General features: G+C 46.3%; 1 protein-coding gene across 1 annotated transcript in view; it reads right to left on the bottom strand.

Annotated features, from left to right (window-relative positions):
* Nucleotides 1–25,246, bottom strand: part of LOC106560333 (KICSTOR complex protein SZT2) — a 188,366-nt gene that overhangs the window by 80,222 nt on the left and 82,898 nt on the right. The window contains 3 exon segments of the mRNA XM_082956975.1: nt 18,438–18,522; nt 21,971–22,135; nt 22,372–22,490. Of these exon segments, the coding sequence (XP_082813101.1) occupies nt 18,438–18,522; nt 21,971–22,135; nt 22,372–22,490 (369 nt within the window).

Genomic DNA, 25,246 nt, shown 5'->3' with positions numbered 1-25,246 from the left:
AGAAAGATTCTCCATAGATTCTGTCTGATACTGTTCTGCATCAACAGATAAACTACAGTATAAATCCAAAACAGACAAACCATGACCTTTGTACTACAAGTAAGTTGATGTTCCATCCCAACACATAAATCAGACCGCCTTGTCTTCTGATTCTCACCAAAGCCGTGCTTCAGCCTCACCTCATTAACCCTGTACCATACAGGCAGGCATTCCTCACCCACACAGGACACCTGTGTTAAATAATATTACAGTTGATCCTCCCGGCCCATGTTTGGTTTGATATGGCTATGAGCATGTACCATTAGCGGGGATAGAGGCATGCATGGTGTAGTGATGTGCTGGTGTAACTAGAAGCCTGGCAGGCAGGCGTGCTGAAGAGAGACATGCATTACAGAAATTACCTGGAATAAATCAGCAAAACAGACACACAGCCATCTCTTCTACAACCCCCTGTGCTGGGCTGAGCTTCACACTGCCTGCGTATCTGCCTATTGCAGTCAGCCAGTCAACAAAGCCGCCACATGTCATTCTCAAACCACTAAACCCACTTATCACGTTACTGTTTCTCTCCAGGTTTGGCTACTGGTAATACTATGTGTTTGTGCATTCTGATGACTGAAAGAGTCAGTCGGAGCGAGTGACTTGATGTGTTTGCCCTTTGTGTTTTGCATTGGTTACTTTAGCAGGGTCTGACAGGCCGTCACTTGCAAGTCTCTCTCGCACACACAAGTCCATTTGGGCTCAGCAGTCTCTCCATCCATACCATCGCAGTGGCTTTACTCTGACAGGCTGTGTCCCAAATGGCCCATAGGGCTCTGGTAGAAAGTAGTGCACTACAGTACATTCTGAAAGTTTTCAGACCCCTTGACTTTTTCCACATTTTGTTACGTTACAGCCTTATTCTAAAAGGGATTAAATACATTTTTTCCCACATCAATCTACACACAATACCCCACAATGACAAAAGCAAAAACTGTTTTTGATATCTTTGCAAATGTATTAAAAATAAAAAAAACAGACATACCTTATTTACATAAGTATTCAGACCCTTTGCTATGAGACTCGAAATTGAGTTCAGGTGCATCCTGTTTCCATTGATCATCCTTGAGATGTTTCCATAACTTGATTGGAGTCCACCTGTTGTAAATTCAATTGATTGGGCATGATTTGGCACACACCTGTCTATAAAAAGGTCCCACAGTTGGGAGGTCGAAGGAATTGTCCGTAAAGCTCTGAGACAGGATTGTGTTGAGACACAGATCTGGGGAAGGGTACCAAAAAATGTCTGCAGCATTGAAGGTTCCCAAGAACACAGTGGCCTCCATCATTCTTAAATGGAAGAAGTTTGTAACTACCAAGTCTCTTCCCAGAGCTGGCCGCCCAGACAAACTGAGCAATCGAGGGAGAAGGGCCTTGGTCAGGGAGGTGACCAAGAACCCAATCGTCACTCTGACAGAGCTCTAGAGTTCCTCTGTGGAGATGGTTGTCCTTCTGGAAGGTTCTCCCATCTCTACAGCACTCCACCAATAAAGCCTTTATGGTAGAGTGGCCAGACAGAAGCCACTCCTCAGTAAAAGGCACATGACCGCCCGCTTGGAGTTTGCCAAAAGGCACCTAAAGACTCTCAGACCATGAGAAACAATATTCTCTGGTCTGATGAAACCAAGATTGAACTCTTTGCCTGAATGCCAAGCATCACGTCTGGAGGAAGCCTGGCACCATCCCTACGGTGAAGCATGATGGTGGCGGCATCATGCTGTGGGGATGTTATTCAGCGGCAGGGAGTAGAAGACTAGTCAGGATCGAAGGAAAGATGAACGGGACAAAGTACAGAGAGATTCTTGTTGAAAACCTACTTCAGAGCACTCAGGACCTCAGACTGGGGTGAAGGTTCACCTTCCAACAGGAAAACGACCCTAAGCACACAGCCAAGACAATGCAGGAGTGGCTTCGGGACAAGGGCCTAAATGTCCTTCAGGGGCCCAGTCAGAGCCTGGACTTGAACCCAATCTAATATCTCTGGAGAGACTTGAAATTAGCTGTGCAGCGATGCTCGACATCCAACCTGACAGAACTTGAGAGGATCTGCAGAGAATAGGAGGAACTCCCCAAATACAGGTGTGCCAAGCTTGTTGCGTCATACCCAAGAAGACTCAAGGCTGTAATCGCTGCCAAAGGTGCTTCACCAAAGTACTGAGTAAAGGGACTAAAAACTTACGTAAATGTGATATTTCAGTTTAGTATGTTTTATACATTTGCTAACATTTCTAAAAACCTGTTTATGCTTTGTCATTACGGGGCTATTGTGTGTAGATTGAAGAGGGGTAAAAAAACTATTTAATCCATTTTAGAATAAAGCTGTAACGTAACAAACGTGGAAAAAGTCAAGGGGTTTGAATACTTTCTGAATGTACAGTTGAAGTCGGAAGTTTACATACACTTAGGTTGAAGTCATTAAAACTCATTTTTCAACTACTCCACAAATTTCTTGTTAACAAACTATAGTTTTGGCAAGTCAGTTAGGACATCTACATTGTGCATGACACAAGTAATTTTTCCAACTGTTTACAGAAAAATTATTTCACTTATTATTCACTGTATCACAATTCCAGTGGGTCAGAAGTGTTGACTGTGCCACTAAGTTGACTGTGCCTTTAAAACGGATAAAAAAATGTATGAAATGTATGCATTCACTACTGTAAGTCGCTCTGGATAAGAGTGTCTGCTAAATGACTAAAATGTAAATAGCTTGGAAAAATCCAGAAAATGATGTCATGGCATTAGAAGCGTCTGATAGGCTAATTGACATCATTTGAGTCAATTGGAGGTGTACCTGTGGATGTATTTCAAGGCCTACCTTCAAACTCAGTGCCTCTTTGCTTGACATCATTGGAAAATAAAAATTAAAAAATCTGACAAAACAAATGCCTGAAGGTACCACGTTCATCTGTACAAACAGTATGCAAGTATAAACACCATGGGACCACGCAGCCGTCATATCGCTCAGAAAGGAGACGCGTTCTGTCTCCTAGTGATGAACGTACTTCGGTGCGAAAAGTGCAAATCAATCCCAGAACAACAGCAAAGGACCTTGTGAAGATGCTGGAGGAAACGGGCACAAAATTATCAATATCCACAGTAAAACGAGTCCTATATCGCCATAACCTGAAAGGCCGTTCAGCAAGGAAGAAGCCACTGCTCCATAACCTCCATACTTCCAAAGTTGTGGCAAAATGGCTTAAGGACAACAAAGTCAAGGTATTGGAGTGGCCATCACAAAACCCTGACCTCAATCCTATTTAAAATCTGTGGGCAGAACTGAAAAAGCGTGTGCGAGCAAGGAGGCCTACAACCCTGACTCAGTTACACCAGCTCTGTCAGGAGGAATGGGCCAAAATTCACCCAACTTATTGTGGGAAGGTTGTGGAAGGCTACCCGAAACATTTGACCCAAGTTAAACAATTTAAAGGCAATGCTACCAAATACTAATTGAGTGTATGTAAACTTCTGACCCACTGGGACTATGATGAAAGAAATAAAAGCTGAAATAAATCTCTCTCTACTATTATTCGGACATGTCACATTCTTAAAATAAAGTGGTGATTTTAACTGACCTAAGACAGGGGTACTTGTTTAGACTCATAAGACCATAGGCCTACTGGTAAAATCCATGAGGGGGTACTTTTCAGAACGAATACAACTCCACAGTTCTAAAGATAGGTTAACCTAAGACTAGACCATTCTTAACTCTGCTCAACAGAATTATTCCACTATGCATGAGTACATTGCAGTAACTCTGTGTTTAGTCAGCCTATATCTCTCATGGGACAAGTCTCATCAGCCGTAAATATCACTGCCTAATCGGAAAACCATTAAATTAACTGGATGCTATTAAAACGAATGCACACATTATTTTGCTTGATTATTTTCCATTCCACTTCTTATTGAGCAGCATCTCTTGATAGGCTAGAGAAGCCATTATAACAGAGACCAAAGCCAGTTAAACACACACATTGAAGCTTTAATGCAGCAACATACTACATGAAAGAAAGACCATGCAACACAGCCTGAGCCCACCTACAGTGTCCAGGTGAAGTGTGTGGAGGGAGAGAGAGCGAGAGAGCGAGAGAGCGAGAGAGAGCGAGAGAGAGCGAGAGACGAGGCGAGAGAGAGCGAGAGAGAGCGAGAGAGAGGTGCGAGAGAGAGAGCGAGAGCGAGACACCACACACACACATCACTCTGCATGCCACTTAAAAAGTAATCCAAGGAGCATAGGGCAACTGGAAATAACATTCCGGTCCACATTAAAGACTACTGCTGTTGAATTACAGCCAATTTACTTGCAAAGAGACAATCTACCTAAAGAGTAAAGCACTGCCAAATGAAGCAATAGGTACAGTAAGATGATGCAAGAGCAAGAAGCACACCCAGCCAGCCAGGCCAGTAGATGGCGCTATTGTACACAGGACAGGCTGCAGAGAGGGAGCAAAGGTAGTTAAAGGTTCATGACATGTGATACCTTGGAACTGAGAGGGTGGGAAGAGGTGCTGAATGAGGTCCGACATGGTACCTGAGTCAACAGACAGACAGGCAGAGACAGACAGACATACCCTTAATACATTACTTTCTGCTATCAGATACAGTGCCTTCAGAAATGATTCATACCCCTTGACTTATTTCACATTTGGATTAAATAGATTACATTTTCTAACCCCATAATGACAAAGTAAAAACATGTTTTTAGAAGAAAAATGAAACAGAAATATCTAATTTACATAAGTATTCACACCCCTGAGTCAATACTTTGTAGAAGCACCTAAGGCAGCGATTACAGCTGTGAGTCTTTCTGGGTAAGTCTCTAAGAGCACGATTATGACCTGAGTGAAGCGTGCGTAAATGGAATGTAATTCCCTTTTTATACACTTCTCTCTATGCATATTCTGACGAACTTAAGCATGAGAATAGCGTGCTATTCATTTGCTATTCGATTTCGGTGTAGACTGAATAAATGAAGGTATGGCGGAGGTGTGTCTACAGATATGATGTATTCTGACCTTGACTAAATCGTTACGGAGCGGAGCACAGACCAAGCCATAACAGTTTGAACACGACACATGGTGAAATACTTGGCTGTTTCGTCACACAGTTACATGGATAGTGCAGGCAATAGATGAGGGTATAGCCTACTATTGTACACTGTTCTCCCTATTATAATTGTATATGTACAGTAATCTTACAACATTACCATGGGTTGAAGAACTGAATGTGGCAATATTCAGAAGGAATCAATCCACCGTTTTCTTTCTTCCATGCGTAAAGGCTCTCAAACCTGTTTATGATTCAAAAATACTTTTCTAACCCTAAATAATCTACAAGATCAGAGTATTTTTTAAATCTACCAATTGGTGCTGAAACAGACACGAAAATGCATATATTTAGATGGGTTTCTTTAATTGATGCCTGATATTCTGAACCAGTTCTCTCGATATATTTTATTGAGTCAGTCGACAAAATTCGAACTAAAAAAGGTACACCGCATTTAAAGGGATGGCTTAAGATAAATGTACTGAAAACCCTTTTGAATAAAAACTCCCCGAAAAAAATCTGTTGGCCAGCAAGTGGGAGGGTTTTTTCAGTGGTTGAATTACATTTGTTCAGCGTGTGCAAGGGAACCACGCCGGCAAAGCCCGTTACACACCTTCATAAGATAAGTCTGAATACCATCTACTGATAGGAAAAGGCGTGCGTAAGAAAGGCGTAATTTCCTAAATCGGAATTGGGCCCTAAGAGCTTTCCACACCTGGATTGTGCAACTTTTGCACATTAACTTAAAAAAATTATTCATGCTCCGTGAAATTGGTGGTTGATCATTTTTGCTGTCTTCTTGGTAAGCAACTCAAGTGTAGATTTGGCCTTATCCTTTCGGTTATTGTCCTGCCGAAAGGAGAACTAATCTCCAAGTCTCTGGTGGAAAGCAGACTGAACCAGGTTTTCCTCTAGGATTGTTTTTTTAATTTGACCTTTATTTAACCAGGTAGTCTAGTTGAGAACAAGTTCTCATTTACAACTGCGACCTGGTCAAGAATAAAGCAAACCAGTTTGACACATACAACAACAGAGTTACACATGGAATAAACAAACATACAGTCAATAATACAGTAGAAAAAAATCTATATACAGTGTGTGCAAATGAGGTAAGATAAGGGAGGTAAGGCAATAAATAGGCCATGGTGGTGAAGTAATTACAATATACCAATTAAACACTGGAGTGATTGATGTGCAGAAGATGAATGTGCAAGTAGAGATACTGGGGTGCAAAGGAGCAAGATAATTAAATACAGTATGGGGATGAGGTAGTTGGATGGGCTGTTTCCAGATGGGCTATGTACAGGTACAGTGCTCTGCGAGCTGCTCTGACAGCTGGTGCTTAAAGCTACTGAGGGAGATATGAGTTTCCAGCTTCAGTGATTTTTACAGTTCATTCCAGTCATTGGCAGCAGAGAACTGGAAGGAGAGGTGGCCAAAGGAAGAATTGGCTTTGGGGGTGACCAGTGAGATATACATGCTGGAGCGCGTGCTACAGGTGGGTGCTGCTATGGTGACCAGTGAGATGAGTTAAGGCGGAGCTTTACCTAGCAGAGAATTGTAGATGACCTGGACTCAGTGGGTTTGGAGATGAGTATGAAGCGAGTGCCAAGCCAACGAGAGCGTACAAGTCGCAATGCTGGGTAGTATATGGGGCTTTGGTGACAAAACGGATGGCACTGTGATAGACTGCATCCAATTTGTTGAGTAGAGTGTTGGAGGCTATTTTGTAAATGATGTCGCTGAAGTCGAGGATCGGTAGGATGGTCAGTTTTACGAGGGTATGTTTGGCAGCATGAGTGAAGGATGCTTTGTTGTGAAATAGGAAGCCGATTCTAGATTTAATTTTGGATTGGAGATGCTTAATGTGAGTCTGGAAGGAGAGTTTACAGTCTAACCAGACACCTAGGTATTTGTAGTTGTCCACATATTCTAATTCAGAACCGTCCAGACTAGTGATGCCGGACGGGCTGGCAGGTGCTGGAAGGTGCTGGCAGCGATCAGTTGAAGTTCATGCATTTAGTTTTACTTGCATATAAGAGCAGTTGGAGGCAACGGAAGGAGAGTTGTATGGCAATGAAGCTCGTCTGGAGGTTAGTTAACACAGTGTCCAAAGAAGGACCCAAAGTGTACAGAATGGTGTCATCTGCGTAGAGGTGGATCAGAGAATCACTAGCAGCAAGAGCGACATCATTGATGTATACAGAGTATAGTCGGCCCGAGAATTTAACACTGTGGCACCCCCATAGAGACTGCCAGAGGTCCAGACAACAGGCCCTCCGATTTGACACACTGAACTCTATCAGAGAAGTAGTTGGTGAAGCAGGCGAAGCAGTCATTTGAGAAACCAAGGCTGTTTAGTTTGCCGATAAGAATGTGGTGATTGACAGAGTCAAAAGCCTTGGCCAGGTCGATGAATATGGCTGCACAGTAATGTCTCTTATCGATGGCGGTTATGATATTGTTTAGGACCTTGAGCGTGGCTGAGGTGCACCCATGACCAACTCTGAAACCAGATTGCATAGCGGAGAAGGTACGGTGGGATTCGAAATGGTCTGTAATCTGTTTGTTAACCTGTTAGGGCTAGGGGGCAGTATTTGCACGGCTGGATAAAAAAAATGTACCCGATTTAATCTGGTTACTAATCCTACCCAGTAACTAGAATATGCATATACTTATTATATATGGATAGAAAACACTCTAAAGTTTCTAAAACTGTTTGAATGGTGTCTGTGAGTATAACAGAACTCATTTGGCAGGCAAAACCCTGAGACATTTTCTGACAGGAAGTGGATACCTGATGTGTTGTATTACCTTTAAACCTATCCCATTGAAAAACACAGGGGCTGAGGAATATTTTGGCACTTCCTATTGCTTCCACTAGATGTCACCAGCCTTTACAAAGTGTTTTGAGTCTTCTGGAGGGAGATCTGACCGAACAAGAGCCATGGAACGGTGATGGCCCATTAGACACCTGGCGCGCGAGTTCATGTTGGGTACCCTCGTTCCAATACGTTATAAAAGAGTATGCATTCGTCCACTTTGAATATTATTCATGTTCTGGTTAAAAAAGGCCCTAATGATTTATGCTATACAACGTTTGACATGTTTGAACGAACGTAAATATATTTTTTCCCCTCGTTCATGACGAGAAGTCCGGCTGGCTTAGATCATGTGCTAACAAGACGGAGATTTTTGGACATAAATGATGAGCTTTTTTGAACAAAACTACATTCGTTATGGACCTGTGATACCTGGAAGTGACATCTGATGAAGAGAATCAAAGGTAATGGATTATTTACATAGTATTTTCGATTTTAGATCTCCCCAACATGACGTCTAGTCTGTATCGCAACGCGTATTTTTCTGGGCGCAGTGCTCAGATTATTGCAAAGTGTGATTTCCCAGTAAGGTTATTTTTAAATCTGGCAAGTTGATTGCGTTCAAGAGATGTAAATCTATAATTCTTTAAATGAAAATATAATATTTTAACCAATGTTTTCTAATTTTAATTATTTAATTTGTGGTGTTGACTTGGCTGCCGGTTATTGGAGGGAAACGATTTCCTCAACATCAATGCCATAGTAAAACGCTGTTTTTGGATATAAATATGAACTTGATAGAACTAAAAATGCATGCATTGTCTAACATAATGTCCTAGGAGTGTCATCTGATGGAGATTGTAAAAGGTTAGTGCATCATTTTAGCTGGTTTTATGGTTTTGGTGACCCTGTCTTTGAATTGACAAAACATTACACACAACTCTTGTAAATGTACTGTCCTAACATACTCTAAATTTATGCTTTCGCCGTAAAACCTTTTTGAAATCGTAAAACGTGGTTAGATTAAGGAGATGTTTATCTTTCAAAGGGTGTAAAATAGTTGTATGTTTGAAAAATTTGAATTTTGACATTTATTTGGATTCAAATTTGCCGCTCTTGAAATGCACCTGCTGTTGATGGAGTGCACCACGGGTGGCACGCTAGCGTCCCACCTAGCCCATAGAGGTTAACTTGGCTTTCGAAGACCTTGGAAAGGCAGGGTAGGATAGATATACAGTTGTTTACAAGTTTACAAGTTTACATACACCTTAGCCAAATGCATTTAAACTCAGTTTTTCACAATTCCTGACATTTAATCCTAGTAAAAATTCCCTGTCTTAGGTCCGTTAGGATCACCACTTTATTTTAAGAATGTGAAATGTCAGAATAATAGTAGCGAAAATGATTTATTTCAGCTTATTTCTTTCCATCACATTCCCAGTGGGTCAGAAATGTACATACACTCAATTAGTATTTGGTAGCATTACCTTTAAATTGTTTCACTTGGGTCAAACGTTTCACGTAGCCTTCCACAAGTTTCCCACAATAAGTTGGGTGAATTTTGGCCCATTCCTCCTGACAGAGCTGGTGTAACGGAGTCAGGTTTGTAGGCCTCCTTGCTCGCACACGCTTTTTCAGTTGTGCCCAGAAATGTTCTATGGGATTGAGGTCAGGTCTTTGCGATGGCCACTCCAATACCTTGACTTTGTTGTCCTTAAGCCATTTTGCCACAACTTTGGAAGTATGCTTGGGGTCATTTTCCATTTGGAAGACCCATTTGCGACCAAGCTTTAACTTACTGACTGATGTCTTGAGATATTGCTTCAATATATCCACATTATTTTCCTTCCTCATGATGCCATCTATTTTGTGAAGGGCACCAGTCCCTCCTGCAGCAAAGCACCCCCACAACATGATGCTGCCAACCCCATGCTTCACAGATGGGATGGTGTTCTTCGGCTTGCAAGCGTCCCCATTTTTCTTCCAAACATAACGATGGTGAATATAGCCAGTTCTATTTTTGTTTCATCAGACCCGACTACATTTCTCCAAAAAGTACAATCTTTGTCCCCATGTGCAGTTGCAAACCGTAGTCTGGCTTTTTTAGAGCAGTGGCTTCTTCCTTGCTGAGCGGCCTTTCAGGTTATGTCGATATAGGACATGTTTTACAGTGGATATAGATACTTTTGTACCAGTTTCCTCCAGCATCTTCACAAGGTCATTTGCTGTTGTTCTGGGATTTATTTACGCTTTTCGCACCAAAGTACGTTCATCTCTAGGAGACAGAACGCGTCTCCTTCCTGAGCGGTATGACGGCTGCGTGGTCCCATGGCGTTTGTACTTGCATACTATTGTTTGTACAGATGAACATGGTACCTTCAGGCGTTTGGAAATTGCTCCCAAGGATAAACCAGACTTGTGGAGGTCTACCATTTTGTTTCTGAGGTCTTGGCTGATTTTTTTTTTGGATTTTCCCATGATGTGAAGCAAAGAGACAGGGTTTGAAGGTAGGCCTTGAAATACATCCACAAGTACACCTCCAATTTACTCAAATGATGTCAATTAGCCTATCAGAAGCTTCTAAAGCCATGACATAATTTTCTTGAATTTTCCAAGCTGTTTAAATGCACAGTCAACTTAGTGTATGTACACTTCTGACCCACTGGAATTGTGATACAGTGAATTATAAGTGAAATAATTTGTCTGTAAAATGACTTGTGTCATGCAGAAAGTAGATGTCCTAACCGACTTGCCAAAACTATAGTTTGTTAACAAGAAATTTGTGGAGTGGTTGAAAAATGAGTTTTAATGACACCAACCTAAGTGTATGTAAACTTCCGACTTCAACTGTAGGTCTGTAACAGTTTGGGTCTAGAGTGTCTCCCCCTTTGAAGAGGGGATGATCACGGCAGCTTTCCGATCTTTGGGAATCTCAGACGATACAGAGGGGTCTAGTCCAATTGGCAAATGGATCTATTCAGCTAACAGTCCAATAAGCTCTAGACAGCTAGTGGGCCGCGGCTAGCAGATGGGTATTCAGGGGACGTCGCGATGGAGGAGCCAGTTGAGTAACCCCCTTGAGCAGATTACATCGGTAGTCCAGTCGTGAAGAATTGCCGGGGTTCCCTACCCCATACCGGCAGCAAAAAGGGTCCAGGAGTGGCTGATGGACCTCTTCAGCTAGCCGGGAGATGGGCCTAGCATGGGCTAGCTCCAGGCTAATTGGTGCTTGCGTCGGGACAGAGACGTTAGCCAGAGGTAGTCACTGGGATTGCAGCTAGCTAGCTGCGATGATCCAGGTGAGAAGGTTCAGAGCTTGCAGTAGGAATCCGGGGAAATGGAGAGAAAATAGGTCCAGTATGCTCTGGTTTGAATCGCGTTGTACAAACTATTGAGAGCTCTCTGAGCTAAAAGGTAGCTGATGACCGCTAGCAGTGGTTAGCTGGCGTTCCGGAACTCCAATTTGAGCAGCAGCAGCTGAAAAATGAGCTCCTACAAATATTGAAATTTACATGGTTTTTAGAGTGAAGTACATCGGAAAAAAGCAAATGAAAACTGCAAGACTGAATAGGAGAAAAAACAAGCAACAAACAAAGAAGATAGGCTTTTGAAAAATAACTATTTTTCATAAAATTGTAGTTATCTTAGCTAGCTGAATTGTTTACCAGTTGCTAAGCAGTTGCTAGGGACTCTTTTGGAAGAAGCTAGCTAGCTAACGAAGAACAACAAAGAATATCTAGTTAACAGAAGAAAAGAAAGAGAAAATCAGGACAGAAGAAAAAGGATATCAAAGTGAAACAGTTCTCTAAAGACACAAGAGACAATAATACAAGAAACAACACTTCTGTAGCTTGTCAACTATGTGTCTGTCTATCCCTGTTCTCTCCTCTCTGCACAGGCCATACAAACGCTTCACACCGCGTGGCCGCTGCCACTCTATCCTGGTGGTCCCAGCGCGCACGACCCACGTGGAGTTCCAGGTCTCCGGCAGCCTCTGGAACTGCCGGTCTGCAGCCAACAAGGCTGAGTTCATCTCAGCCTATGCTACCCTCCAGTCCCTAGACTTCCTGGCGCTGACGGAAACATGGATTACCACAGATAACACTGCTACTCCTACTGCTCTCTCTTCGTCTGCCCACGTGTTCTCGCATACACCTAGAGCATCGAGCCAGCGGGGTGGTGGCACTGGAATCCTCATCTCTCCCAAGTGGACATTCTCTCTTTCTCCCCTGACCCATCTGTCTATCTCCTCATTTGAATTCCATGCTGTCACAGTTACCAGCCCTTTCAAGCTTAACATCCTTATCATTTATCGCCCTCCAGGTTCCCTTGGAGAGTTCATCAATGAGCTTGACGCCTTGATAAGTTCCTTTCCTGAGGATGGCTCACCTCTCACAGTTCTGGGTGACTTTAACCTCCCCACGTCTACCTTTGACTCATTCCTCTCTGCCTCCTTCTTTCCACTCCTCTCCTCTTTTGACCTCACCCTCTCACCTTCCCCCCCTACTCACAAGGCAGGCAATACGCTTGACCTCATCTTTACTAGATGCTGTTCTTCCACTAATCTCATTGCAACTCCCCTCCAAATCTCCGACCACTACCTTGTATCCTTTTCCCTCTTGCTCTCATCCAACACTTCTCACTCTGCCACCAATCTCGGATGGTATTGCGCCGTCCCAACCTTCGCTCTCTCTCTCCCGCTACTCTCTCCTCTTCCATCCTATCATCTCTTCCCTCTGCTCAAACCTTCTCCAACCTATCTCCTGATTCTGCCTCCTCAACCCTCCTCTCTTCCCTTTCTGCATCCTTTGATTTTCTCTGTCCCCTATCCTCCAGGCCGGCTCGGTCCTCCCCTCCTGCTCCGTGGCTCGACGACTCACTACGAGCTCACAGAACAGGGCTCCGGGCAGCCGAGCGGAAATGGAGGAAAACTCGCTAAAGCCACTTTCTACCACTCTAAATTCCAAGCATCTGCCTCTAACCCTAGGAAGCTCTTTGCTACCTTCTCCTCCCTCCTGAATCCTCCTCCCCCCCCCCCCTCCTCCCTCTCTGCGGATGACTTCGTCAACCATTTTGAAAAGAAGGTTGACGATATCCGATCCTCGTTTGCTAAGTCAAACGACACCGCTGGTCCTGCTCACACTGCCCTACCCTGTGCTTTGACCTCTTTCTCCCCTCTCTCTCCAGATGAAATCTCGCGTCTTGTGACGGCCGGCCGTCCAACAACCTGCCCACTTGACCCTATCCCCTCCTCTCTTCTCCAGACCATTTCCGGAGACCTTCTCCCCTTCCTCACCTCGCTCATCAACTCATCCTTGACCGCTGGCTACGTCCCTTCCGTCTTCAAGAGAGCGAGAGTTGCACCCCTTCTGAAAAAACCTACACTCGATCCCTCCGATGTCAACAACTACAGACCAGTATCCCTTCTTTCTTTTCTCTCCAAAACTCTTGAACGTGCCGTCCTTGGCCAGCTCTCCTGCTATCTCTCTCAGAATGACCTTCTTGATCCTAATCAGTCAGGTTTCAAGACTGGGCATTCAACTGAGACTGCTCTTCTCTGTGTCACGGAGGCTCTCCGCACTGCTAAAGCTAACTCTCTCTCCTCTGCTCTCATCCTTCTAGATCTATCTGCTGCCTTTGATACTGTGAACCATCAGATCCTCCTCTCCACCCTCTCCGAGTTGGGCATCTCCGGCGCGGCCCACGCTTGGATTGCGTCCTACCTGACAGGTCGCTCCTACCAGGTGGCGTGGCGAGAATCTGTCTCCGTACCATGCGCTCTCACCACTGGTGTCCCCCAGGGCTCTGTTCTAGGCCCTCTCCTATTCTCGCTATACACCAAGTCACTTGGCTCTGTCATATCCTCACATGGTCTCTCCTATCATTGCTATGCAGACGACACACAATTAATCTTCTCCTTTCCCACTTCTGATAACCAGGCGGCGAATCGCATCTCTGCATGTCTGTCAGACATATCAGTGTGGATGACGGATCACCACCTCAAGCTGAACCTCGGCAAGACGGCGCTGCTCTTCCTCCCGGGGAAGGACTGCCCGTTCCATGATCTCGCCATCACGGTTGACAACTCCCTTGTGTCCTCCTCCCAGAGTGCTAAGAACCTTGGCGTGATCCTGGACAACACCCTGTCGTTCTCCACTAACATCAAGGCAGTGACCCGATCCTGTAGGTTCATGCTCTACAACATTCGCAGAGTACGACCCTGCCTCACACAGGAAGCAGCGCAGGTCCTAATCCAGGCACTTGTCATCTCCCGTCTGGATTACTGCAACTCGCTGTTGGCTGGGCTCCCTGCCTGTCCCATTAAACCCCTACAACTCATCCAGAACGCCGCAGCCCGTCTGGTGTTGAACCTTCCCAAGTTCTCTCACGTCACCCCGCTCCTCCGCTCTCTCCACTGGCTTCCAGTTGAAGCTCGCATCCGCTACAAGACCATGGTGACTGCCTACGGAGCTGTGAAGGGAACAGCACCTCCATACCTTCAGGCTCTGATCAAGCCCTACACCCAAACAAGGGCACTGCGTTCATCTACCTCTGGCCTGCTGGCCCCCCTACCTCTGAGGAAGCACAGTTCCCGCTCAGCCCAGTCAAAACTGTTCGCTGCTCTGGCACCCCAATGGTGGAACAAGCTCCCTCACGACGCCAGGACAGCGGAGTCAATCACCACCTTCCGGAGACACCTGAAACCCCACCTCTTTAAGGAATACCTAGGATAGGATAAAGTAATCCTTCTAACCCCCCCCCCCCCCTTAAAAGATTTAGAAGCACTATTGTAAAGTGGTTGTTCCACTGGATATCATAAGGTGAATGCACCAATTTGTAAGTCGCTCTGGATAAGAGCGTCTGCTAAATGACTTAAATGTAATGTAAATGTAAATGTACTAGCTAGTAGCTAGTTTGCTGGCTAGCTTCTGTTGGGGGGATTCCGATTCAGAGGTAAAGAAAAATACTTTAGAAAAAAGCAGATCCACACCACATTGGGTGAGGCGGGTTGCAGGAGAGTATTTTGAAGTTGAGGTTTAGAAAAATATAAAAAAGATATGCGAAGAAAAAGATGTATACATGGGACACGACAAGACGAAGGACAAAGACGTCTGACTGCTACGCCATCTTGGATATTGTGCCTGTATTTAGCGCCATTCCATTTCTTTTTTATCCTGAAAAACTCCCCAGTCCTTAACGATTAACAAGCATACCCATAACATGATACAGCAACCAACATGTATGAAAAAATGGAGAGTGGTACTCAGTAATGGGTTGTATTGGCTTTGCCCCCAAACATAACACTTTGTATTCAGGACAAAAAGTGAATTCCTTTGCCACATTTTTTGCAGTATTACTTTAGTGCCTTGTTGCAAACAGGATGTATGTTCGGGAATATTTTTTATTCTGTACAGGCTTCCTTCTTTTCACTCTGTCAATTAGGTTAGTATTGTAGAGTAACTACAATGTTATTGATCCATCCTCAGTTTTCTCCAATCACAGCCATTAAACTCTGTAACTGTTTTAAAGTCACCTTTGACCACTCCCTGAGTTTCCTTCCCCTCCGCCAACTGAGTTAGGAAGGACGCATGTATCTTTGTAGTAACTGTGTGTCTTGATACACCATCCAATGTGTAATTAATAATTTAATCATGCTTAAATGGATATTCAATGTCTTTTTTTTAAATTATACATATTTATTTAGATTTTTTTTTACACCCCTTTACCAATAGGTGCCCTTCTTTGCGAGGCATTGGAAAACCTCCCTGGTCTTTGTGGTTGAATCTGTGTTTGAAATTCACTGCTCGACTGAGGAACCTTAAATATAATTGTATGTGTGGGATAAAGAGATGAGGTAATCATAAAACAAAATCATGTTAAAACACTATTATTGCACACAGAGTGAGTCCATGCAACATTTATTTGATCTTTATTTAACTAGGCAAGCCAGTTAAGAACAAATTCTTATTTTCAATGACGGCCTAGGAACAGTGGGTTAACTGCCTTGTTCAGGGGCAGAACGACAGACTTTTACCTTGTCAGCTCGGGGATTCGATCTTGCAACCTTACGGTTACTAGTCCAACACTCTAACCACTAGGCTACCTTACTCCTGAACTTATTTAGGTTTGCCATAAAAAAGTGATTGAATACTTATTGACCCAAGACATTTCAACTTTTCATTTTTTATTATTTAGTATGCATTTCTAAAAACATAATTCCACTTTGACATTATGGGGTATTGTGTGTAGGCCAGTGACAAAATCCTTTTAACGCAACACAATGTGGAAAAGTTAAGGGGTGTGAATACTTTCTGAAGGCACTGTATGCTATGAGAGGTGTTTCTTATCAGCTCCTTCTGAAAGCCAGATGGTGCATCAGCTGGTAATTTGCAAACTGTGTACTAAGTAGTGTAAACTGAAGCAACTGCTGAGGAGTGAGGGGAATCAGTGGAACAGCATCATAACATCTCTAATTAGGGTCGCAAAGGGTTCCGCTAACTTACCCAAAATTCACAGGTTTCCCATAAATACTGCAAAGAGGATTTCAGATTCCCTGCTTTTTTACAACCCTAGCTCTAATTGATCTACAATTTAACTCAAATGTCCAGAAGACCCTCTGCTGGGCCTCCACTACTGTAGCTCTGGTCCAGGGTGTTAGTGAGGCTTGAAGGAAGGCTTAGCGTTAACGAACCGCACTTATGCCCTGGACCAGAGCTAGCCTGGCACTCCAACTCCTTAACTTCCTTTATCCACGGACATTGCTACTATTTTAGCACATACAGTATGAGTTATAATATGCGTTATTTGTCACAGGGCCTTTGTGCAAAGCTATTAGTAAGAGGAAAATGTCTCTTTCTGCATTCTGCAATAAAACTATGTCTATTAGCTCTCTGAGATGGAATAACTGAAGCAGTCCTTGGTATTCAAGCACAGCAGACATGTGTATTTTAGGCTCGGAGTTTGACAAGATTAATGTGGCAAACAGTTTCTTAATTAGCTGGCAATGGAATACAACAGTGCAAGACTAACCAGCTTCCAGCTCTGCCAAAAAACTTCTCTAACTCTCTGAGTAGCAGGCTGCACCTGACATAATTATGTCACGCTGGGCAGGGATCAAGTAATTCAAATAACTTAAGCACCTTGTTGTGCAAGTCTTCAAATTAATGAGATGAAATCAGAGCTTCCCTTCACAGCAATTAAAAAGAAGTTAGACTGCATGGGAAATGAATGCAAGGCCTGGGTTGTGTACGTCCCAAATGGCACCCTATTCCAATTATAGTGCACTAGTTTTGATGGGCTCTGGTCAAAAGTAGTGCACTTTATAGGAAATATGTTGCCATTTGGGACACAGTATGGAGAGAAAAAAGCCTCTCGAACGAACATCAGCCTTGGTACTTTGATTCTGACACTACAGAAAGAGGTCAGTTTAAGTGAGATAGCAGCAGCTATTAATTTCCACCGGTTTTAAACATGATTTATAACGACAGGAATGCTGTGGGGATAATATAAGTAAAAAACATAATTCATTACAATGTAGCTGTCAACACACTATATAATGAACAGGACAACTGTCTTACTATAGGCTAATCACAACCGGAGTACTGTCTTACTATAGGCTAATCACAACCGGAGTACTGTCTTACTATAGGCTAATCACAACTGGAGTACTGTCTTACTATAGGCTAATCTGTCACGCCCTGACCAGGTGAACTCGGGTATTTTGGTCAGGGTGTGTCAGGTTGGGTATTTTTCCTTGGTTGGTTTTCTATGTTTGCGTTATAGCCTTGTGTTAACTCTATGTGGGTTATTTCTATGTTGGGTTCTGTCGATTCCCAATCAGAGACAGCTGTCGCTAGTTGTCTCTGATTGGGATCACATTTAAGTTCCTTTTCCCCCCACGCTGTTTGTGGGGTGTTGCCTCTTTGTTTTGAGCAGTTAACGTATCGGCATTTTCCTGGTTTTGTGTACGTGTTTATTTCAGTGTTAAGAATAAACATGTGTTCGCTCCCAGCTGCGCTTTGGTCCTCTTCCTCATCACCCGACGTCGATCGTTACATAATCATAACTGACAGGTGGCCATATTGCACACTCACCCACCCACCCCCACACACACGACAATAGTATGTGCTGCCTGTCAACAGATAAATAATACCTGAACCTCAAACAGAGTAATGCAAAACAACAGGTGATCATTGAAATTCAGAAAAGTTACCACCACACATCGCATACAGAAGCTGGAGAGTGACAGTCCAGTCATTTGGAGAATGAGTGTAGCACTAACCAGTAGCATCGTAACAGGAGAAATCAGATTAGTGTTTATTAGCTACGCAAGGCAAGGCAGTGCTGTGATCATTTGCTGTGCATTTTTTTATTTGGTGGGAGGTATAAATATGGAAAGAGGCTGTCAGCACAACCCGTGATATCACTCCCTCTAAGTCAGCAGCTTAAAAAAAACATGCACACACACGAGTACGCACGCACACACACTGAAAATGGAGTGAGAGAGAGCGAGAAAGAGAACGTCATTACCTTTCCCTCCGGTCCCCTGGCCCCCAGGCTTATTGTAGAGGTAGATATCAGAGTCAGGAAGCTCTCTGCTCTGATGGAAGTAGTGCTTAGAGAGAGACAGAGACACACACACACACGAGAGAGAGAGCGTGAGAGACAGACACAGAGAGCGAGAGACAGAGAGAGCGACAGAGAGAACGAGAGTGAGCGAGACAGAGAGAACGAGAGCGAGCGAGACAGAGAGAACGAGAGCGAGCGAGACAGAGAGAACGAGAGCGAGCGAGACGAGCAGAGAGACGAGAGCGAGCGAGACAGAGAGACGAGAGCGAGCGAGACAGAGAGAGAGAGCGAGCGAGACAGAGAGAGAGCGAGCGAGCGAGACAGAGAGCGAGCGAGACAGAGAGAGAGAGCGAGCGAGACAGAGAGCGAGCGAGACAGAGAGAGAGAGCGAGCGAGACAGAGAGAGAGCGAGCGAGACAGAGAGAGAGCGAGCGAGACAGAGAGAGAGCGAGCGAGACAGAGAGAGAGCGAGCGAGACAGAGAGAGAGCGAGCGAGACAGAGAGAGAGCGAGCGAGACAGAGAGCGAGACAGAGAGCAAGACAGACAGACAGAGAGAGAGAGAGAGCGAGACAGACAGAGCGAGAGCGTGTGTGAGAGAGCGAGACAGACAGAGCGAGAGCGTGTGTGAGCGAGCGAGAGAGCGAGAGCGAGTGCGAGCGAGAGAGCGAGAGCGAGTGCGAGCGAGAGAGCGAGAGCGAGCGAGAGAGCGCGAGCGAGCGAGAGAGCGCGAGCGAGCGAGAGAGCGCGAGCGAGCGAGAGAGCGCGAGCGAGCGAGACAGTGCGAGCGAGCGAGACAGACAGAGCGAGCGAGACAGACAGAGCGAGCGAGACAGACAGAGCGAGCGAGACAGACAGAGCGAGCGAGACAGACAGAGCGAGCGAGACAGACAGAGCGAGACAGAGAGCGAGACAGAGAGCGAGACAGAGAGCGAGAGCGAGCGAGACAGAGTCAGACACAGAGAGCGAGAGCGAGTGAGACACAGACAGACAGACAGACAGACAGACAGACAGACAGACAGACAGAGAGTGCGAGCGAGACAGAGAGAGAGCGCGAGCGAGACAGAGAGAGAGAGCGCGAGCGAGACAGAGAGAGAGAGCGCGAGCGAGACAGAGAGAGAGAGCGCGAGCGAGACAGAGAGAGAGAGCGCGAGCGAGACGAGAGGCGCGAGCGAGACAGAGAGAGAGAGCGCGAGCGAGACAGAGCGCGAGCGAGACAGAGGGGGCGCGAGCGAGACAGAGAGAGAAAGCGCGAGCGAGACGAGAGAGGCGCGAGCGAGAGAGAGCGCGAGCGAGAGAGAGCGCGAGAGAGAGAGCGCGAGCGAGAGAGAGAGAGAGCGCGAGCGAGAGAGAGAGAGAGCGCGAGCGAGAAAGAGAGAGAGCGCGAGCGAGAGAGAGAGAGCGCGAGCGCGAGAGAGAGAGAGAGCACGAGAGAGAGAGCGCGAGCGAGAGAGAGAGCGCGAGAGAGAGAGCGAGCGAGAGAGCGCGGGAGAGAGAGAGTGCGAGCGAGACAGAGAGAGAGAGAGAGAGCGCGCGAGCGAGACAGAGAGAGAGAGAGAGCGCGCGAGCGAGACAGAGAGAGAGAGAGAGCGCGCGAGCGAGACAAAGAGAGAGAGAGAGAGACAGAGAGCGCGAGCGAGACAGAGAGCGCGAGCGAGACAGAAAGCGCGAGCGAGACAGAGAGCGCGAGCGAGACAGAAAGCGCGAGCGAGACAGAGAGCGCGAGCGAGACAGAGAGAGAGCGCGAGCGAGACAGAGAGAGAGCGCGAGCGCGCGAGACAGACAGAGAGCGCGAGCGCGCGAGACAGACAGAGAGCGCGAGCGCGCGAGACAGACAGAGAGCGCGAGCGCGCGAGACAGACAGAGAGCGCGAGCGCGCGAGACAGAGAGGCGCGAGGCGCGGCGAGGGAGCGGGAGAGAGGCGCGAGCGCGCGAGACAGAGAGCGCGAGCGCGCGAGACAGAGAGCGCGAGCGCGCGAGACAGAGAGCGCGAGCGCGCGAGACAGAGAGCGCGAGCGCGCGAGACAGAGAGCGCGCGAGACAGAGAGCGCGCGAGACAGAGAGCGCGCGAGACAGAGAGAGCGCGAGACAGAGAGAGCGCGAGACAGAGAGAGCGCGAGACAGAGAGAGCGCGAGACAGAGCGCGAGACAGAGCGCGAGACAGAGCGCGAGACAGAGCGCGAGACAGAGCGCGAGACAGAGAGCGAGACAGAGAGAGAAAGCGCGAGCGAGACAGAGAGAGAAAGCGCGAGCGAGACAGAGAGAAAGCGCGAGCGAGACAGAGAGAAAGCGCGAGCGAGACAGAGAGAGAGCGCGAGCGAGACAGAGAGAGAGCGCGAGCGAGACAGAGAGAGAGCGCGAGCGAGAGAGAGAGCGCGAGAGAGAGAGCGCGAGCGAGAGCACGAGCGAGCGAGAGAGAGAGCGCGAGCAAGAGCGCGAGCGAGACAGAGAGAGAGAGCGCGAGCGAGACACAGAGAGAGAGAGAGACAGCGCGAGCGAGACAGAGAGAGAGAGAGAGAGGCGCGAGCGAGACAGAGAGCGCGAGCGAGACAGAGAGCGCGAGAGAGACAGAGAGCGCGAGAGAGAGAGAGAGCGCGAGCGAGAGAGAGAGCGCGAGCGAGACAGCGAGACAGAGCGCGAGACAGAGCGCGAGACAGAGCGCGAGACAGAGCGCGAGACAGAGCGCGAGACAGAGCGCGAGACAGAGCGCGAGACAGAGCGCGAGACAGAGCGCGAGACAGAGCGCGAGACAGAGCGCGAGCGCGAGACAGACAGAGAGAGAGACAGACAGAGAGAGAGAGAGCGAGTGCGAGACAGACAGAGAGAGAGAGCGAGCGCGAGACAGAGAGAGAGAGAGAGCCAGCGCGCGGGAGAGAGAGAGAGCCAGCGCGCGGGAGAGAGAGAGAGCCAGCGCGCGGGGAGAGAGAGAGAGCCAGTGCGCGGGAGAGAGAGAGAGCCAGTGCGCGGGAGAGAGAGAGAGAGCCAGCGCGCGGGAGAGAGAGAGTGAGCCAGCGTGCGCGAGAGAGAGAGTGAGCCAGCGTGCGCGAGAGAGAGAGAGAGAGCCAGCGTGCGCGAGAGAGAGAGAGAGCCAGCGTGCGCGAGAGAGAGAGAGAGCCAGCTGATTTCATACATCAAAATGAAACTTATCAAAGTACATTTTGTCACAAGTTCATAGGGAACTGAACATGCCACACTATTCCAGTCGCGCTTATTATAGCAGTGGAATCTGCTTCGACTACCATGGCAAGTGGCCATTCCTACTCTGGCCACAAAAGCAGTGAAAAATAAAACTGCTCTATTTTCTCTGAATCTGGCGAGGTGTTCTGCTTCACCCAGCCAACTGGAGCCCACCAGAAAATGTTGGAGGGACAGAAGTCGGGTTAGATTGAGGTGGGACATAATACAGACTTTCACTTCTGAATGTTGCCCCTAGTGTCTGTAGGCTTGGCTGTAGCCTACCTTGAGTGTAGTGTAGTATACTAGTGGTGTAGCCTACCTTGAAGTGGTGTTCTACGTAGCCGTCTGTGTACTTGGGGATGTGGAGGAAGATGAGCAGGTTCTGCCTGAGGTAGTGGGCCACAGCAGGGGTCCAGGGCATGAAGCACTGCGGTAGTGTAAACTCCATCACCTCAGTGGCTGGAGAGCCTGACGGCTGGATAAACTGAGGGGAGAACATCAACACGTAATCAACCTACACATCAATGTCTCTCCAATTCCAACTAAATACTGAGTAATGCTATGTTGTCTTTCCACGAGAGATTCAGAACCACATCTCATGAGTACTAGTCAACTCTACTTCTGGGGGTGGAAGAAGCTAGATTTGAACTAGCCCCTCCCCACTACAGAATGACCCAAACTTAATTCATCAAAGTGGCGCTAACGCATCAAATAATTTACCTCCACGTCAGCGGGGGTGAGTTTGCAGTTCCTGCCCAGCATGATGGTGATGATGTCCAGGGTGGTCTCATCCAGACGTTTCCTCAGAACCTTCACCAGCTCATCTGTGATCTCTGGGCCTGTGTTGCAGACCAGGCAGACCATGGCTCTTTCCCAATTGCCCCCTCCAAAAAATGGATCCTCTCCTGACCTCTTCTCCTTCATTGCTATGACCAGAAAAAAACTGACCAGGTGAAAGTCAGTCTAATGGTGAGCGTCCACCATACCGTTTTCACCTGTCAAGTCTTTTTCCCATCAGTGCAGATGATTGGGAGGAGACGAGGAGAGGACAGATTTTAAAGCAATTGAAATAGAGCCATGTCACCCTGGGGAAGTAGAGGGCCTCATTGTCAAAATCCCAAAGTATCCCTTTAAATACGTATTTTTGACTTCCCTTAGTGTTGACAGAGGATACCTCAGTGGTGTCTAGGGTTGCAAAGGGTCGGAAATTTCCCGGAAATTTTCCATGGGAAGTTAAGCCCGGGATTTTGGACATTTTGCAAAATTCGTCAAAAACGTCAGCTTATAACAGTGAACCTTTTTTGTGGGATATACATAAGGCAATTCTAGGTCTTGTGGCATATTTTAGTTAAACTATCCCCAATTCAATGGAATTGAAACTCTCTGCATGCACAGTGCACTCTTCCATCACATGTACAGCTGATTCTCAAGCTCTTGCACACTAATGAGATGCTACTGAGCCCACACTACTACACTGTCTGAGCCAAGGACTACATCCTTTCTGGTAAGTTTTGATTACAATACAGGGTGGGGTGAATATATTTTATATGACATACATGATGTTTTGTTAACTAGTAAATAGTAGCCTACAGCAAAGTGTGTTTAAATCATTTCTAACTTGTTAACAATTTCTGCTAGTTAGTTCTTGCTACCATGTGGGTTTTAGCTTGCTTGAGCCTGCTAACTGAGGAGTGTTAATTCACTTGTTTCAATACATATATTTCATTTTAAAACATTTATCTTACAAATGAGTTGTTAAATCTAACTGCTTAACTATTTATCTGTACATGGAATTGTACGTTGTTTTTTTACTCATTTTTTCTAATCTTTACAGGAAAATGCCACGGGCACTATCTGATGTGTGGAGTCATTTCACTGCAGCTAATGTAGAAGGAAAAGCTGTGTACATTTGCAAATACTGTGCCAAATCATATGTGAAGAATGCAACAAAGATGCAGAATCATCTGGCCAAGTGCATAAAGTTCCCTCAGCGCTCACAACAAGCAACCTGTGACAAAAGTCCCTCTACTTCTATTCGAGGTGAAAATGATGAATCAGACACCTTATCAATAGCAACAGCTCATGGTCTTCCTGGAATCAGAAGTTTTTTTGACTCAATGGAGGAACGTAGTCAGAGAAATGCTGATGAATGTCTTGCTCAAGCTGTGTATGCAACTGGTTCACCTCTGATGCTCACAGGCAATGTGTATTGGAAGAGATATCTGAATGTTCTTCGCCCAGCATACACCCCTCCAACCAGACATGCTTTATCTACTAATTTGCTGGATGCAGAGTTCAACAGAGTTCAAGTGAAGGTCAAGCAAATCATAGAGAAGGCAGACTGTATTGCAATCATCTCTGGTGGGTGGTTGAATGTTAGTGGGCAAGGAATAATTAACTACATCATCTCCACCCCTCAACCAGTATTCTACAAGAGCACAGACACAAGGGACAACAGGCACACCGGTCTCTGCATTGCAGATGAGCTGAAGGCAATCATCAATAACCTTGGACCACAGAAGGTATTTGCACTGGTGACAGAATGCTACGAACATGAAGGCTGCTTGGTTTAAAGTGGAGGAGTCCTACACTGGCTGTGCTGCTCATGCATTGAATCTGCTCCTCAAGGACATCATGGCACTGAAAACAATGGATACACTCTTCAAGAGCGCCAAGGAAATGGTTAGGTATGTGAAGGGTCATCAAGTTATAGCAGCAATCTACCTCACCAAGCAAAGTGAGAAGAATAAGAGCGAGCACCACATTGAAGCTGCCCAGCAACACCCGTTGGGGTGGTGTTGTCATCATGTTTGACAGTCTCCTGGAGGGGAAGGAGTCTCTCCAAGAAATGGCCATATCACAGTCTGGCGATATGGACAGCCCCATCAAGAAGATCTTCCTGGATGATGTATTTTGGGAGAGAGTGGTAAGCAGCCTGAAACTCCTGAAACCTATAGCAGTAGCCATTGCACGGATTGAGGGAGACAATGCCATCCTGTCTGATGTTCAGACTCTGCTTGCAGATGTAAGAGAAGAAATCCGTACTGCCCTGCCCACTTCACTGTTTTCACTGTTGCTCCAAGCAGAGAAAACTGCAGTTCTGAAATACATCAGAAAGTGTGAAGACTTCTGCTTGAAGCCCATACACGCCGCAGCGTACACGTTGGATCCAGAGTATGTTGGCAAGAGCATCCTGTCTGGTGCAGTGATCAACAAGGCCTATGGTGTCATCACTACCGTGTCTCGCCACCTTGGCCTGGATGAGGGCACGGTTCTTGGCAGTTTGGCAAAGTACACTTCCAAGCAAGGGCTTTGGGATGGAGATGCAATATGGCAGTCGTGCCAACATATCTCATCAGCCACCTGGTAGAAGGGACTTTGTGGATCTGAGGCTATTTCTCCTGTTGCCTCCATCATCCTCCAAATCCCACCAACATCAGCCTCCTGAGAGCACAACTGGTCCTTGTTTGGGAACACACACACCTAAGCACCCAACAGCCTGATCAATACAAGGGTTGAACAATTAGTGGCCATCCGGGCAAATTTGAGGCTTTTTGAGCCTGACAACGAGCCATCCTCAACAAGGTTGGAAAGT

Source organism: Salmo salar, chromosome 10 (genome assembly GCF_965601325.2).
Source record: "Salmo salar chromosome 10, fSalSal1, whole genome shotgun sequence".
Classification (NCBI taxonomy): Eukaryota; Metazoa; Chordata; class Actinopteri; order Salmoniformes; family Salmonidae; genus Salmo; species Salmo salar.
The sequence above is the reverse complement of the archived record's forward strand: the minus strand, read 5'-3'. Positions and strand labels throughout refer to the sequence as shown.